This window comes from Lutzomyia longipalpis, chromosome 1, assembly GCF_024334085.1.
Source record: "Lutzomyia longipalpis isolate SR_M1_2022 chromosome 1, ASM2433408v1".
NCBI lineage: Eukaryota > Metazoa > Arthropoda > Insecta > Diptera > Psychodidae > Lutzomyia > Lutzomyia longipalpis.
In genome coordinates, this window is record NC_074707.1 from 11,514,568 (window position 1) to 11,529,704 (window position 15,137).

The 15,137-nt window shown below is 38.2% G+C and overlaps 9 protein-coding genes across 13 annotated transcripts in view; 6 read left to right on the forward strand and 3 right to left on the reverse strand.

Annotated features, from left to right (window-relative positions):
* LOC129790048 (solute carrier family 35 member B1 homolog) overlaps positions 1-15,137 on the forward strand; it is a 766,332-nt gene that overhangs the window by 671,633 nt on the left and 79,562 nt on the right. The window lies entirely within an intron of this gene.
* Positions 1-15,137, forward strand: part of LOC129790119 (T-cell leukemia homeobox protein 3) — a 442,143-nt gene that overhangs the window by 347,444 nt on the left and 79,562 nt on the right. The gene's annotated exons all lie outside the window — the stretch shown is intronic.
* LOC129790159 (uncharacterized) overlaps positions 1-15,137 on the forward strand; it is a 241,887-nt gene that overhangs the window by 147,188 nt on the left and 79,562 nt on the right. The gene's annotated exons all lie outside the window — the stretch shown is intronic.
* LOC129789358 (phosphatidate cytidylyltransferase, mitochondrial-like) lies at positions 191-2,474 on the forward strand. Its single transcript, XM_055826140.1, has 5 exons — positions 191-313; positions 387-1,346; positions 1,486-1,916; positions 1,982-2,189; positions 2,259-2,474. Exons 2-5 carry the CDS (start codon positions 411-413, stop codon positions 2,406-2,408), a joined length of 1,725 nt encoding a protein of 574 aa, XP_055682115.1. The 5' UTR covers positions 191-313; positions 387-410; the 3' UTR covers positions 2,409-2,474.
* On the reverse strand, positions 2,390-3,410 carry LOC129790212 (cyclin-C). The gene is made up of 2 exons (XM_055827603.1): positions 2,779-3,410; positions 2,390-2,710 (listed from the first exon to the last, which is right to left on the reverse strand). Exons 1-2 carry the CDS (start codon positions 3,364-3,366, stop codon positions 2,498-2,500), a joined length of 801 nt encoding a protein of 266 aa, XP_055683578.1. The 5' UTR covers positions 3,367-3,410; the 3' UTR covers positions 2,390-2,497.
* On the forward strand, positions 3,979-8,858 carry LOC129789322 (serine/threonine-protein kinase polo). Its single transcript, XM_055826091.1, has 9 exons — positions 3,979-4,236; positions 5,183-5,407; positions 6,224-6,428; positions 6,587-6,779; positions 6,844-7,225; positions 7,306-7,496; positions 7,569-7,812; positions 7,884-8,049; positions 8,570-8,858. The coding sequence occupies exons 1-9, from the start codon at positions 4,129-4,131 to the stop codon at positions 8,629-8,631; spliced, it is 1,776 nt and encodes a 591-aa protein (XP_055682066.1). The 5' UTR covers positions 3,979-4,128; the 3' UTR covers positions 8,632-8,858.
* On the reverse strand, positions 8,861-12,633 carry LOC129790195 (DCN1-like protein). Its single transcript, XM_055827580.1, has 3 exons — positions 12,526-12,633; positions 11,716-12,300; positions 8,861-9,886 (listed from the first exon to the last, which is right to left on the reverse strand). The coding sequence occupies exons 1-3, from the start codon at positions 12,526-12,528 to the stop codon at positions 9,662-9,664; spliced, it is 813 nt and encodes a 270-aa protein (XP_055683555.1). The 5' UTR covers positions 12,529-12,633; the 3' UTR covers positions 8,861-9,661.
* On the forward strand, positions 12,295-14,291 carry LOC129790077 (60S acidic ribosomal protein P0). The gene is made up of 4 exons (XM_055827292.1): positions 12,295-12,474; positions 12,622-12,687; positions 12,884-12,974; positions 13,212-14,291. The coding sequence occupies exons 3-4, from the start codon at positions 12,921-12,923 to the stop codon at positions 14,109-14,111; spliced, it is 954 nt and encodes a 317-aa protein (XP_055683267.1). The 5' UTR covers positions 12,295-12,474; positions 12,622-12,687; positions 12,884-12,920; the 3' UTR covers positions 14,112-14,291.
* On the reverse strand, positions 14,285-14,990 carry LOC129790549 (V-type proton ATPase subunit e 2-like). The gene is made up of 3 exons (XM_055828110.1): positions 14,781-14,990; positions 14,643-14,690; positions 14,285-14,579 (listed from the first exon to the last, which is right to left on the reverse strand). The coding sequence occupies exons 1-3, from the start codon at positions 14,876-14,878 to the stop codon at positions 14,432-14,434; spliced, it is 294 nt and encodes a 97-aa protein (XP_055684085.1). The 5' UTR covers positions 14,879-14,990; the 3' UTR covers positions 14,285-14,431.

Below are 15,137 nucleotides of genomic sequence, written 5' to 3' on the forward strand. Positions count from 1 at the left end.
CACATTATGACTCTTGTTGATTGAATATACGAGGAGCGAGGGAGAAAGACTAATTACTACTGTTGCCATTTCAGCTTTTAACACGGCGAAAATTATCGCTCGCATAATATCGATAGTTCCAATGTAATATCGATAGTTTTTTCGCCCGATATTGCTTGTGCATAAAGTTAAAAGACAGATGATGAAGTAAACCGCTTCAGTTTGTTTTGGTTGGAACACTCGAGCGGTCTTGCGTTTTTCTCCTACAAAAAATAACTCGAAAACGTGCAAAAAAGCGTAAAAATTATTTAAAAACAATCAACAAAGTTCAAAGGTAATTAACAAATACAATTTATCAAAAATTACTTTGTATTTCAGTGATATTTTGGAGGATAAACTACTTTTAGGTTAAGGGTTTTGTGGTCAAAACAATGAGTTCAATGAGTGCAGGACTCGATCTTTGCCGGAGGATTCTCAAGAGATTCCCGCGGAATGTTTGTTTTAGCTTCGCCTACGGATCCGGCGTTAAATCCCAAATTGGGTACGAAAAGAAGAACCTAAATGAGAATATAATTGACTTTGTTCTGTGCGTTCCGGATGACAAAATGAAAGACTGGCACAAAGAAAACATTCAGAGGAATCCTCAAGATTACTCGGGAATGCGATTTCTCAGTCCGTCAATGCTAGTGAATTATCAAACTTCCATTCCTGCCAATGTGTACTGCAATACACTGATTCCCATTGAGGAAGAGGGCGTCATGATAAAATATGGGGTTACCCGGGAGAGTGATTTGATTAAAGATGCCACAGAGTGGAAGGATTTGTACCTATCAGGACGTCTGCATAAACCTGTGCAGTTTCTCCAGGAACCTGATGAAACCCTAAGAGAGGCCTTGAGGAAGAATTTACAGACTGCCCTGACGGTGGGACTTTTGCTCCTTCCGGAGAGATTCACAAACTTTCAACTTTTCCACACAATTGCATCCTTGAGCTATTCTGGGGATTTTAGAATGATATTCGGTGAGAATCCCAATAAAGTCAGCAATATTGTGAAGCCACAAATAGAATCCTTCTTCAAACTCTACCAACCTCTTATTATTCACCATCAGAAGCACCTCCAATGCCCAGAAAGTCTCAATGGAGAATACATTCAAGATAAATCCTCGAAAATTGTGGAAAATCAACTCAATTCGATACCTTTTATCTATCCAAGAGAATTAATTGGACGTTCAGGGAATACTAAAAATTACAAAGAGGAATTGAGAGAAATCCTCAGGAGGAGAGTATTCAAATCTAGCGCTCTGCAATCAATAAAGAATATTCCAACGGCAGGACTCGTCAAATCCCTAAAGTACAGCTACAAGAAAGTACTTAAAACCTTTTCAAAATAGTCATTAATTTAAGGAGAAAAAAAAAGTTATTTTGTATTTATTAGACTTGTTAGATAATATAAAAATGTTTTATCAACTAAAACAACCTTCTTTTCTTCTCTTTTCTCCCCTCTAGACACTCAAAATGGATGATGATGAGATGGCTTTTGGTCCTGCTTTACCTCCACACTTACTAAAGTCTTCCTCGGCACAATCATCGAGTCCTGTTGAAGAGAAGAAAGTCATCGGGCCGTGTCTTCCGCCGAACTTTCAGCCACAAGAAATAACAGAAGTGGAAGAAACTGTAGAAGATGAAGAGGATGAAGATGATTTAGCTATTGGACCACTTCTTCCGGGGCAGGAACCACAATCCAGAGCACAGCTAGAGCTAGAAGAACGTGCTCTCGAAATAAAGCTCAATGGATTGGAAGGAAGTGAAAGATCAACGAATGATGCTACAAATAGAGAAGAATGGATGATTGAACTTCCTGAGGTGCGAAAGGTTGCAGACTTGGGACTAGGACCGAGGCAATTTAGACAAAAAGAGGGACCAGACTTTTCAGATAGGTGAGAAATTAATTTTATCTTTAAATTTTTTCGTTGTTTTACAATTTTTTCTTTCTCTTCTGTAGATCCTCTTGGACAGACACACCTCAGAGCAAATTGGAGAAGGAAAAGACAAAGAGCAAAGAAGACACCTCTAGAAAATCCTACGAGGAAAAACTGATAAAAGAACGTGATAGAGCGATGGAGAAGCTGAAGAAGAAATACGACAAGGAGCATAAGAGAGAGAAATCTCTCCTGGAGCTGCATCAGGATAAGCTGAAGAAGAAGAAAAAGGTAATTTAACGATTGAAAAATTATTAAAAATTAATCAAAATTAAATGAAAAACTTTTGAATTTTTTCAGAAGAGCAAAGAGAAGGAGGAGAGACGTCCTTTCAGCAGAGAAGTGGATCTTGCTGTAAATAAATTCGACGAGACACGAAAGCAAGCGGCTACCAAGAAATCCAAACAGCTAGACACAAAATTCTCAGCTGGTTCGAGTAAATTCCTCTAATTTATTTAATTCTAATTACATGTTATTGTATTTAGAGACGGTACAAAATAAAAAAAATGATCAGATTAATACTTAAGTTGTATATTTATTTATCGCTGCGGTGGAGGCTTTGGTTTGGGCATCTTATTCAGCAATTCCTGTATTTCCTTTTTCTCATCGTAGCTCTTCCACAGCTCAAAGAGATTCACAATGATCCGCGCAATTTCCTGCACTTTATCCATGTCCACATTCAGCTCAGCAAACCACACTTTCAACTCTTTCTGCAGGATCACACAGGCAATCTGAAGGCATCCTATTGCGATCTGGAAATGGGAATTTTCATTGTTTTACTTCCGGAAACACTTTTGTGTGGGTTTGAGGGCATTTTTACCTGATACGGTGGATAGAGAAGACTGACATCCGTTCGGAGGGAGTCATTGATGATACGCCAAGTGAGCGTAAGCAGTTGCTCCTCCTGCCCAATGTCCTGAATGAGCTGCAGAAGTGGCCGATAGGGTTGATACACAATCAGGCAGCAGTCGAGATTTTCCAACAAGTAGAATTCACACTCGAGGATGTGATTCGTCCGATAGGGAAATTCCTGGTGGTATGCAAAGCTGAATTTATTCTTCACTACCGTTTGGCAGGTGGAGATGAGCCTGGAGTTGGAAATAACACCAAATTCCTCCACTTTGGATGCCAGGAAGATGCATGTTGGTGCCAGGAGGAGCGGATCGATGCATTTCAGGGAATTCCGTGCGTAGAATCTCTTGAAGTAAACAGTCGCCGTGGCAATGACCTGCTGACGGATTTTCAGCGTTTCCCCGAGAATTTGGATGAGATTTGAGAAAAAGATAAAAATCTTCTGGTACTCATCATCCGTAAGGATCTGCAGATCGTATTGTCTCTCCCGAATAAGATCCTGCTTGTCCAGGATCCATTGTTGATTGTGGGAACTTTGCCAAAAATTTCCAGCCATGGCTTCACAAGAGTTCCGGGAAAAAAACTGACTGACTGACAGCTGTGATTGATTGAGGTTATGTTGTTTTTTTTTGTATGAAACATGAGCGAAAAAAATGTTTCGATGATTGCGGCGAGTACAGCATTTGAACTTTCAACGGAGAATCAAATTGTATATTCAAAAATGGGCTTTTTGTTGTTTTTTTTCCACAAGTTTTAGGCATAAAAAATATCTTTAGGGTTCCTGGAGTATCTGGGGATGCTCCTGGAATCTTCACGGGAGGAAATGCGAGGAAATAGAGAAAAATTAATTGAAAAAATAATTTTTCGATGTTTGCCATATGATTACTTTTCTATGTTTTTGACAATGTTATTTAAACTTTCAACGGACTATTATCTCCTATTTTCGTGAATTTTGGGCGTTTTAAGCCATTGACGCCAATCAATAGACGCCCACGTTTGCCGTCTAAGCGCAAAAAACCCAATTTTCCCGTGAAAACTTGGTGAAAAACGCGAAAAGATTGCGAAAAACCTTCCGCGCGAAAGAGACAATAATAGCTACGTGTGAGCGAGAGAAACGTGCACGAAATGGCATAAAATATATACATACCTCTCATTCTTTTCAACCGACAGCGCCAGCAGCGCCACCTACATAACGAACGCCTTGCAGCAACGGCTTTTTTCTCCCAAAAACTTTTGATATTTTCTTAGTTTTTTACACGTGAAAACTTAGTGATTGTGACCATTTATTGTTTGTCGGAGTATTTGTTCAGCTGGGAAAATGACGACAGCCAGGAAAATAGAAAGCTGCCCGACGGACGACATCCCGCTGGAGTTGTATGATGCCTCCACAAAAACCAAGTACCAGCGGGCCCGATATTTCGGAAAGGTAATGCAAATAGCGCCCCAATCTCACCCCCATTTGCTTCCAAACAATTGCCCATTTAGCTGGGAGTCCCTTCCTACTGCGATAGGGCCCTTTAATTGGGAGAAATAGGCTGTGGAAAACATAATTTGCATGGCCGATCGGGACGTACGATCGCATAGCGGCTCCGGAAATTGAGGCTTTTTTGCCCTTAAAACGCAATTAAAGGGCCCTCAAATTGTACCCCAATGACCACCGGAAGGAGAGCAAGGAAATGACTTTGGAAAATTTGGGGGTTTTGTTGGGTGAAATGCAAGAATTTCGGGGAATTTGGGGCACAAATTAAACCTCATTCACAATGATCGCTGCTTTCCGGTTTCTTCGGCGAAAAATTCCTTTTTTTTTGCACAAAGCAAAACCTGAATTTGGCATTTAATTATTATTATCTTTCTTGCAAAAAAATAAGATTTTCCTTTGAATTTTAATTTTATTCTTTAAGAATACTTTAATTTTTTAATAAAGATCATTAAAAAAATTGTCTTTAATTAAGAATTTTAAAGGAAAATGATCAAATGCTTCAAATTCCTCTAAATAAATTAAGCTAACGAGCAATTTAAGTAAAATTGAGTAATTAAAAGAAGATTAGAAGATCAATTTAATCATTAAAGATCATCCAATCGATCAGCTTGAAGGAAATAGAACAGAAAAAGCCACGTTGTCGTATTAAAATCCTTTGGTTTCCATTTTCTATGCCCAAAGGGCTTTTTTCTGACATTCTCCCATTCCCTTTACACCCTGAAAAACAATTCTTCTCTACTAAAATTCTAGGAATTCAGTGTCAAATGGCGGGAAATAGAAGGCAAGAGAAAGCATTATTTAACGCCTTTGCAACGTATTTCTCTTTCAAATCTCCCACAAAAGAGAATTCGTGGGTGGAAAATTTATTTTCTCTTAATTATTTTTCATTCAGGGTGGCTTTGCAAAGTGCTATGAAATCATTGATGCAACGACGAGTAAATCATACGCCGGCAAAGTCGTGTCGAAGAAGTTGATGGTGAAGGATAGCCAAAAGGAGAAGATGACTCAAGAAATATCCATCCACAGATCACTGAGCCACAAGAATATCGTTCAGTTTTACAGCTTCTTCGATGACAAAATTAACATCTACATTGTGCTGGAATTGTGCCAGAGGCGGGTAAGTTAACCTGCTGGCCGCCAAGACCTTGGAGCTTCCTTAGAGCGCCAAGGTGGGGTCGTTGAACGACCCCAAGAAGGAAGCGATTTTCTCATAAACTATAAAACCGGGAACTGTCGGGTCACTACCTTTAGACTCCTTATATAGTCCTCTTGCCCCTTGCATCACAAATTCGCCACCCGGAAACACGTAGAACAAGATATTAGGGAAAAACTTTTTTCACTCATTTTTCACAATTTCTTCGTGAGAAATTTGCCACGAAGTTGACCGCAACTGCTATTTTTTTTTTCACTACTTCCCCACATTCCCCTCACTTCCCGCACCGTGATAAATGGCAATATTTCTCGAATATTCTTTATTGTTTTGCACATTTATATGCTTCTAATTATGTTTTATGTTGTTTATGTTACTTATTCGCGATAATTCTGACACTGAGATGGTAAAGTGAGAAAGTAAACACAACCCTTTAACCCCCTTCAACCATATGATTTATGACGTGACTAACTTCATTCTAAGAAATTTTCCGCAGCATGGCCGTTACACCAATTTTTGAATTCCCTTCTTCTACATTTTCCTTAATAACTTTTCTTGTGGTGGACGGATTGAGCTGAAATTTTTACACAACCTCCTCAGATAACCAAAGAACTTATTTCCAAAAGATGGGAATGGTATCTTTTATATTTATTAAGTTATAGCACGAAATATAGGGCTGGGGTCGTTCAACGACCCCGCTTGGCGGCCTAGAGGTTAAATGGCAGGATTTTCATTCATATTTTAGGGCAATTTTACTAAGGATTTCTCGTTTGTTTTGTATAGTCTATGATGGAGCTGCATAAGCGTAGGAAGACAATAACAGACTTTGAGTGCCGCTACTACATCTACCAAATTTTGCAAGGACTTAAATACCTACATGATCTCAAAGTTATCCATCGTGATATCAAACTCGGAAACTTATTTCTAAATGAGGAAATGACAGTGAAGATTGGAGACTTTGGTTTGGCCACCAGAATTGAATATGAGGGTTTGTATTTTTAGTCTTAAAATTTCAGTACAAAATTTAAAGATTTCAAGGGTTTCTTGGTCGCTGAATAATGCTCAATATCTTAATGAACTCTTAAAAATCTAAAAAAAAAAAAGAATTTCAATGGAATTAATAAATTTTTACATTTTTTGTATTAGGAGAGAGAAAGGAGACTATCTGTGGCACACCAAACTACATTGCACCTGAAATTCTCAACCGGAAGGGTCATTCGTATGAGGCGGACATTTGGTCCGTTGGTTGTGTCATGTACACACTGCTAGTTGGTCGACCACCCTTTGAGACCAAATCCCTTAAGGATACCTACTCAAAGATCCGCAAATGTGACTACAGGTACAGCCCAAAGTCTTTCACTTCAAGCTCAATTTTTTGACCGAAAATTTAAATCTCTCCGCAGGATTCCAACAGCCTTGAGATCAACTGCTGCTGATATGATTGTGGCCATGCTTCAGCCACATCCCTCGAAGCGACCAAGTGTCAATAAGTTGTTTGGCTTTGAATTCCTGTCCGGTAGCGCCATTCCCGTGTCACTGCCCACATCATGCCTCACGATGCCACCGAGGGCTGATCAATTGGAGTACATTGATCGTCTGGGCAATCGTAAACCCTTATCAATGGTCAATGGTGTTGTGGCGCACAATGCGGTGAAACAAAATGCCCATAAACCCAGCCCGGTTAAGGAGCAGAATAAAATGGGTCCAACGTACCCCAACGAGAAGGCCTACCAGGCGGAAGTTGAGAATCTTCAGCGTGATCTTATGACGCTTCTTACTGAACTTGTATGAAGAAAATTTCAAAGACATTCTTTAGGAGTTCTTTTCACTAAAAAATTTTTTTTTGTGTTAACTTTTCTTTTTAGGACAAGAAACCAAGCAAAAAGAATGTGGTGATGACACTAGAGAATACAGATCCAGCTTCCCAGCCACTGTTCTGGGTGTCAAAGTGGGTTGATTATAGTGACAAATACGGGTTTGGTTATCAACTCTGTGACGAAGGTGTGGGTGTCCTGTTCAATGATGCCACCAAATTGATTATTCTGGCCAATGGAATGTGAGTTTATTGAAAAAGTTTTATTAGTTTGTTTATTTCTTTGATTGATTTTAAAAAAAAATAAATTTGCAGAAATGTCCACTTCATTGACCGTCATGGAAATGAGACCTACATGACAATGGAACAATTCCCACAGGAGATTGATAAGAAGATTCGATTACTCACCTACTTTAAGCGCTACATGTCGGAACATTTGGTCAAGACTGGTGCATCCAATGTGACGGAATTCGATGCAATCTCCAGAGTTCCGCATTTGTTTGCCTGGTTCAGGACAAATTGTGCAGTTATTATGTATTTGACCAATGGAACGGTTCAGGTAAAATGAGAGAATCAATCATAAAGTCAATCAATCAAATCACATTAAAAAAAAAACTTTATTGTTTTCAGCTAAACTTCTCAGATCACGTAAAGATCATCCTGTGCCCATTGATGCAGGCTGTGACTGTGATTGAGCCAGATAAGAACTTCCGTACGTACACCTTTGCTACCTTGCTTGAGGGTGGATGCTCACATGATTTGCTGGAGAAGCTGCGATATGCCGCTGACCGACTAGGTACATGCTTTGAGCCACAATAAGTCATTTTTGTATTTTTTTTTAAACTCTCTTTTCTACGTAGTTCTACTTCTTCTACACTAGCAAGTTATTTTATCCACCCCTCTCAATACTATATTATATATATTTCAATATGCATTTACAAAACAAACAAAAAAAAATAGACGATGTGTAGCGTGTAGAGATTAATTAAACAAACAAATTTAAAGATAAATTTTGACGATATATAAATTGTTTTAATAGTTCGTTTAGTGAATAAGACTCAAAAATTGTGTTTTTTTTTTCTTCATCTTCATTCACATTAGCGCCATTATATAGTTTAATAGGGTATCTTTTAAGTGATGATGTTGACTGATTTCAAGCTACGGGAATTGAATGCTAAATGACTCATAAAAAAAGAAGAGAAATTATGATGATTTAGCGGTCTTGGCATTGAATTTCCGCGACTTGAATTTATGGGAATTTCTTAATTTTTAAGTAAAACAATTATTAATATTACTATATATATTTTTATAAACAGAAGAGGGAAGAACTATCGAACGACGAATTACTTCCTTGAGCCCCGGAAAAGTTAAGTACTAGTAGAGAGAATGAGAGTGAGAAGAGAGAAGAAGAGTTTTGCTCAAAATTCAATTTATCTTCTTTTTTGCATTTGCACGAAATGCCATGAAAATGATTTTGAAAAACATAAAAATAATAATTGAAAAAAAAAATGTCCAAGAAATTGTAATAGGCACAAAATTAAAAGGAAAAAATTGGACCATACATTCAATAAAAGCAGCGATATGATGAAAAAAGAAAAACAAGAATGTTGAATTTTTATTTTTATTCAATGATATATTCTGATGAACTGTAACTCTTTTTTTTGTCTCAATTATTATTCCTTAATAGTAAAAGTATGACTACATTAAGCATTTTTTTATTATACAACTATAGATACACATTACAATAAATTATCCTAAACAAGTAAACGTGTTCTATGTTATTATGATTTTCATCTTCATATAAATCTTCATTTTTTTTTTCATCTTCATATTTTTTTAAGGTAGTAATTTAGAGAGAGAAAGATATATAAGGAGAACTGCAACACTAAATTTCTTTTTTTTCCAAATAATCTACAAACAGCATAAGAATGCGGGGAAAATTCAATTAATATTTCTTCTTTTTTTACCAAGAATTAAATGATTTTTTTTAACATGTTAGTTTCTTTTTCATCTCCAATATTTGAATTTAAAATTGAGTAATAAAACAATTGAGTAAGTTCAGGGGATTAATTATTATTTTTATTATTTTTCATTTTGTTTAGGTAATAATTTCCAATTTGGGCATCCTATACTATTTTCTTTCTTTTTTTTAATATAAAAAATTGCCCTCTAAGTTTTTTTATATCAGCGCAGAGAGATGAAAATATATATTGAAAAAACATTTTGCATTCTCAATAATTCTTTTACACAAGTTAAATATTTTGAATTAAATGAGGGAAAAAAAATGACAAAACTATGTATATTACTACTTCCATTCTGATTAATCATAATTCCACCGAAAACAATCTCTTTTTTTTTTACCTGCTTCCCATTTTAGATGTGATTCTCATTTCAGCAATCAAATCAAATCAACCGCAATACATGTTGTTGTGTGATTGCTGAAAATCATTTACAGATTTTGTTGTATTATTTGTGTTGTTGAAGTAATTCGTTTGACACCATTCGACAAACAAATCAATGAGCACGGGCCAAGCACCCTCGCAATCGTAATTTGTCATATTATCGTCAATTTGTATTGCGAAATCCAGCAGTAGGTTCCACGTGTCTCGTGGAATTGATCGCTTGTGATGCTCCTGAAAAAAATAAAAGAGAAAGGGAAGGTGAAAAAATGCCATTATTTAAATATTTTTCTGTTAATTCTAAAGTTGATAAAACATTGGATGATAATTAACAAATTCTAGCAGCAATTTTTTTTTAAGTAAAGCTTCGCAAAAATTTAAAAAGTTCAGCTATATAAAATTCCAACAGATTATCTTTCGATATTGATCAAGATTTGTCAATTTTATTATGTAAAAACTTAACAATTTTTACAATATTTAGAAAGCATAAAATGCACATAACAAGTCCTCATTTGCATAAAATTTGAATAGTTTAGGTAAATGGAAAAATAAATCAATCCTCAATGGAATTTCAAGAATATTGATTAACTAGTCAACCCGAGCCCCCAATCACATGTGAGCAAACTCCATTTTTTAAGTTATGAAAGGGGGGCGTATATTAGTAGGGGGGATGAGTAATACGGTAACCCGAAAAATTTTTAAATTAAAAAAATTTCGTTATCTGACCCTTCAGCAGGTAGAAAATGGGAAAAAATCAATTTTCCTGTGGGGGCGCTTTAAAGGGGGGTCGGGGCGGAATCCCATATAGCGCTTGCAACTCGTATTGACCCCCTCTACCCCCATACCAAATTTCATCAAGATCGGCCCAGCCGTTTAGGAGGAGTTCATGTGCCACAGACAGACAGACAAACAAACTTTTCAGCTTTATATATTAAGATAATTTACTTTTCTAAAAATAATTTGTAGCTCAAGTTTGTTTACTTTGAGCGCACAAAAAATTTTCGTTTTAACAAAAATCAATTAGATTCTGTTAAATAAAGAATTTAAGAACTTTTTGAGCTCAATCTCAAGAATTTTTCTTTTGAATTGACTTTTCTAAACAATTTTATAGTCAGACTTTGCGAAAATATCAAACAAATTCTTAGAAAAATCATAAATTAAATAAAAAATTTTGAAAAGTCTTATTCAAGCATATCCTGGTTAAATAAATCTTGAAGATTCTCTTCTGAATTTTTCTTTTTACTTCATTCTTATTGAGTAAATTCTCACAAGTTTTAGTTGAATTTGATGATTTAACTCTTCTAGAAAACGTTTAGATTAAAAATCAAGCAATTTTAATGAGTTTTGAGATTATTTCGCTCTATAAACCAAAAGTAATGTTTATCCTTTTTAGCAAACAATTTCTTAATTTTTTCGCAGGATTGTTGCTTAATCCGGCTTAACTCAGATACGTTCGGATATTTTTCTGAAATTATCGTGAAGATTCTCTAAAAAACATCAATTTTCAGCCAAAAATTCTTGAAAATTTCACACAAGAAGCTTGAAAGTTCTTTCTTTAGCGAAACCATTAAAATTAAATGAAAAGAAACATTTTTTGTCAGTTTTAGGCCCTCGGAGCCAACAAAGAAAATTTTCCAAGAGTATACTTAGGTTAACCCAAACGATTTTTTTTTATCAAAATTCATGCAGAAGATTATTGAGAAATGAGAAGAATAGAGCAGCTTAATCTCCGTAAATTCTGATTAATTTAATCACCACAATGCTAATCTACCGCCAACAAAAGCTGTAAATTCTGCAATTTGATCCAATTTTTGAAGATTTTCTAAACATTTCATTTTAAAGATTTTTTAAAATTCCTTTCACTATAAAAATCCAATTATAATTTCTTCAAATGACCCACTAAAGCCCAAAATAATTATATATTAATGTGAACCAAATATACTGCCCAGTCAGTCGAGAGAAAATGAAAAAAAGAAACTCTCGGTTCACGCGTGAGAGACAGAATTGCGCAAGAAACTACGACAATATTCAGGAAATGAAAGAAACAGACAAGACAAACTTACCGTCAAGAATGTGCACCAGAGATCGAGAAATTTGAATTTTCCCTGCAGCACAATGTTCCAGTATGCAATAGCCATCTCCAGATCCAGCCCCTTTTGCGCCTGATCCTTGGCGTAGTTGAATGTGAATTGGTAAAAGTCCTTGAACTTGATGGGATCCTTGAGATCATTCTCGAGCACCGCCAATTTGGCCTTCAACTTTTCTATACTATCTACACCTAGATCGTAGAAGCCATTGCAGAATTCCTCCCTGCTGAATTCGCATTGCGCCTCAGCACGGAACTTCCACGCAATGATTAGCACTAATTTGGAGTCGGGCGACAAGCGTAGATCATCCAGGAATCTCATGACGCCGTCCGAGTTGATTTTACTCGTGTCCCCGGGATCGCGGTACCTGTGATACAGCTGCTCTATCTTGCTCCGATCCAATTCCCGGTAGTACAGATCTGGGTTCTGGAAGTAGTTGTCACTGGCCAAGTCGAGTTTCCACTCATTGTTGGTGAGGCAGTAGATTGCCGTTGACTCTCCCGTTTGTGTGAGTGAAATGAATTTCTTTACTTTGTCTCTTTGGGCGGATTTTAATTTATTCTGCAAAATTGCACCAACAAAAGAAAGGGCAGGAAGTTAGAAAACAAAATCCTCACAGACCTTTTTTTCATCCTCTTCAAATTAAAATCTCTTTCAGGGGAAAGTTGGGGCTTGGAATTTTGGTGAAACCCCCCAATTGTGGGTACCCAGGCCAATTGAATATCAAGCACCCAAGTGAGTATTGTCTGAATTAGTGGAATTATGTGCAAAAATGCGTGTATTTACCATTTTATAAAAGAAATTGTTGAATCAAAAAATATCAAAACAGCAAAGTTGACATATCGATGACTTTTTGACATTTCCCGTTGTTCCCCGTGACAGCTAAGTGAAGGAGAAGAAAGTCGAGGTTTGACATTCCTCTTTTGAATTAGCGTGTTTTTGGTTTTGGTGAGTTGTTTTTCTGAATCAATAATTTCCCCCATCATCCCTGCATTTATAGCAATTATTTTTGCACAAACTGACAAAGGAATAATCAGTGATTGCGATGGATTTGCTATATTTGTGGAAAATTGGCGATTTTCACGAGTTTTCCGCAAAAAACTTTCCTTGTAACCTAAAATGGTGCTGCGTTGCTTATTTTCAGTTCTTAAATTTCCACCGGAAGTCCCTAACTAGCAGAGATGGGTAGGGAGAACAAAGCCGCCTGGAAAGCCAACTACTTTGTTAAAGTTGTGGTAAGTTTTTCTTTGGCTTTTTTCTCATGGAAATTAACGTGGTTCCCGGAATTTATGATGATCTTGTGACGCGTCCGAATGGGGGCCGTCCGGCATTAAAGCTAGAAATAGCAGAACCCATTAATGCCTGGTCCACGCCTGTGGTTATTTGTCACATCTTCTGATCCCAAATTCATAGAAAAAAAACTGTTTGGAAGTAGAAAATGGGGCGCTATAACCTAAATTATTTTCTTCCAGCAACTTTTTGACGAGTATCCAAAATGCTTCATCGTCGGTGCCGACAACGTGGGATCACGTCAAATGCAGACGATCCGTACGTCCCTCAGAGGCCTGGCTGTGGTACTCATGGGGAAGAACACCATGATGCGGAAGGCAATCCGCGGGCATTTGGAGAACAATGCCAACCTGGAGAAGCTTCTGCCCCACATTCGTGGCAATGTGGGCTTTGTCTTCACCAAGGGTGACCTCAATGAGGTGCGTGACAAGCTGACCGAGAGCAAGGTGCGTGCTCCTGCCCGTGCTGGTGCTATTGCCCCGCTAGAGGTCATCATTCCCGCCCAGAACACCGGGTTGGGTCCCGAGAAGACTTCCTTCTTCCAAGCGCTGTCCATTCCCACGAAAATCTCCAAGGGTACCATTGAAATCATCAATGATGTGCCTATCTTGAAGCCCGGAGACAAAGTGGGTGCCTCCGAAGCTGCTCTGCTCAACATGTTGAACATCTCGCCGTTCCAGTACGGTTTGCTCATTGAGCAGGTGTACGATTCCGGAAGTATCTTCTCCCCGGAGATCTTGGACATCAAACCGGAGGACATTCGCGCCAAGTTCCAACAAGGTGTGGCCAATTTGGCTGCTGTGTGCTTGTCGATTGGCTACCCAACACTCGCATCGGCACCCCACAGCATTGCCAATGGGTTCAAGAATCTTCTCGCCATTGCCGCCACCACCGAAGTGGAATTCGCCGAAGCCACCACCATCAAGGAATTCATCAAGGACCCAAGCAAATTCGCTGCTGCTGCTGCTGTTGTTGCTCCCGCAGCCAAGGCTGATGCCCCAGCTGCTGAGGCCAAGAAGGAGGAGAAGAAGGAAGAGTCCGAGAGTGAGGACGACGATATGGGCTTCGGGCTCTTTGAATAAAATTTATTCATCAACAATCTATCTTGTGATATCATGGGGAATGCACGACATGGGAAATCTCTGGGGGTTGCCCTCATCACGACGACTTCTCCTCTCCCTCCGCGTCTTTCCGGACACACCACAAACGATGATGTACAAGCAAGATACTGTCATGAATAAATGAATCAGGAACATACACAAGCAATCTTTTATTTAATCACATTCTTTCTACAGACACAGTAAATTATATATTTTTTACAATTATTTCATCCATTTTTGGGAATTACATTTTGAATTTTATAACACATAAATTATTTATACTGAATTGTGGGAAAAGGAATTTAGTGAGTTACAGCATGTTCCTCTGGCACCCAGGAATCAATGTCCGGAAGTGGATGTCCCCATTCACGTGCCATGATGAGGATTGTGTTCTGGTGGAGCTTCGGGCCAATCAGGGGGTTCATCTGTGCCATATAGCAGCAGAGCCAGCTAAAGGAAAAACTATCATTTAGCACTTTATCCCCTCTGTGGGTTCTTCCGGAGGATACTTACAACAACCAGCAAGTGGATGCGGTGAGAATCAGCACGCACTGGACAATCCTGCAAGATCAGGGAGGGAAGGAAAATGAGGGTTTTACGGAAAATTCCTCCCATTATCTGACATTGAGACTCTCGCAATTATTTACTCACCCTCTATTGGGCCCCTTGGGGGCGAGGAATGGCAGAACGATACCCACAACACCCCATAGGGCTGTGAAGATGATTACTGGAACGAAGGATGCTGCCATTGCGCTCTGGGAACCTCCTAATTTTCCACGAGAAAAATTCTTTTTCCACTCGAAAATTATTTTTGATCACAAGTTGTGACGTCACACGTCATGTGCCTCGAAATCGTTCGCTCAATCAGCAATTGTTGCAAAGTGGAGTAATATGGAACGTCTCAATGTTTGTCCTTACGAGTGTCCGCGACGTGCTTTGTGACAAAATGGTTTTTCGCGATTTTCTCGCATTTTCCGCGCGTTTTTCCCGTCCGGGTGTGGTTTTGGG

Coding starts and splice junctions, on each gene's coding strand:
- LOC129789358 (XM_055826140.1), top strand. CDS start 411: ATGAGTTCAATGAGTGCAGGACTCGATCTTTGCCGGAGGATTCTCAAG. Junction 1,347..1,485: donor TAAAGTACAGCTACAAGAAA/GTACTTAAAACC, acceptor TCTCCCCTCTAG/ACACTCAAAATGGATGATGA. Junction 2,190..2,258: donor AGCTGAAGAAGAAGAAAAAG/GTAATTTAACGA, acceptor GAATTTTTTCAG/AAGAGCAAAGAGAAGGAGGA.
- LOC129790212 (XM_055827603.1), bottom strand. CDS start 3,366: ATGGCTGGAAATTTTTGGCAAAGTTCCCACAATCAACAATGGATCCTG. Junction 2,711..2,778: donor TTCTCTATCCACCGTATCAG/GTAAAAATGCCC, acceptor TCCCATTTCCAG/ATCGCAATAGGATGCCTTCA.
- LOC129789322 (XM_055826091.1), top strand. CDS start 4,129: ATGACGACAGCCAGGAAAATAGAAAGCTGCCCGACGGACGACATCCCG. Junction 5,408..6,223: donor TGGAATTGTGCCAGAGGCGG/GTAAGTTAACCT, acceptor TGTTTTGTATAG/TCTATGATGGAGCTGCATAA. Junction 7,813..7,883: donor TGACCAATGGAACGGTTCAG/GTAAAATGAGAG, acceptor TATTGTTTTCAG/CTAAACTTCTCAGATCACGT.
- LOC129790195 (XM_055827580.1), bottom strand. Junction 9,887..11,715: donor TCTGGTGCACATTCTTGACG/GTAAGTTTGTCT, acceptor TATTTTTTTCAG/GAGCATCACAAGCGATCAAT.
- LOC129790077 (XM_055827292.1), top strand. CDS start 12,921: ATGGGTAGGGAGAACAAAGCCGCCTGGAAAGCCAACTACTTTGTTAAA. Junction 12,975..13,211: donor ACTACTTTGTTAAAGTTGTG/GTAAGTTTTTCT, acceptor ATTTTCTTCCAG/CAACTTTTTGACGAGTATCC.
- LOC129790549 (XM_055828110.1), bottom strand. CDS start 14,878: ATGGCAGCATCCTTCGTTCCAGTAATCATCTTCACAGCCCTATGGGGT. Junction 14,691..14,780: donor CCCAAGGGGCCCAATAGAGG/GTGAGTAAATAA, acceptor CTGATCTTGCAG/GATTGTCCAGTGCGTGCTGA. Junction 14,580..14,642: donor GCATCCACTTGCTGGTTGTT/GTAAGTATCCTC, acceptor TTTTTCCTTTAG/CTGGCTCTGCTGCTATATGG.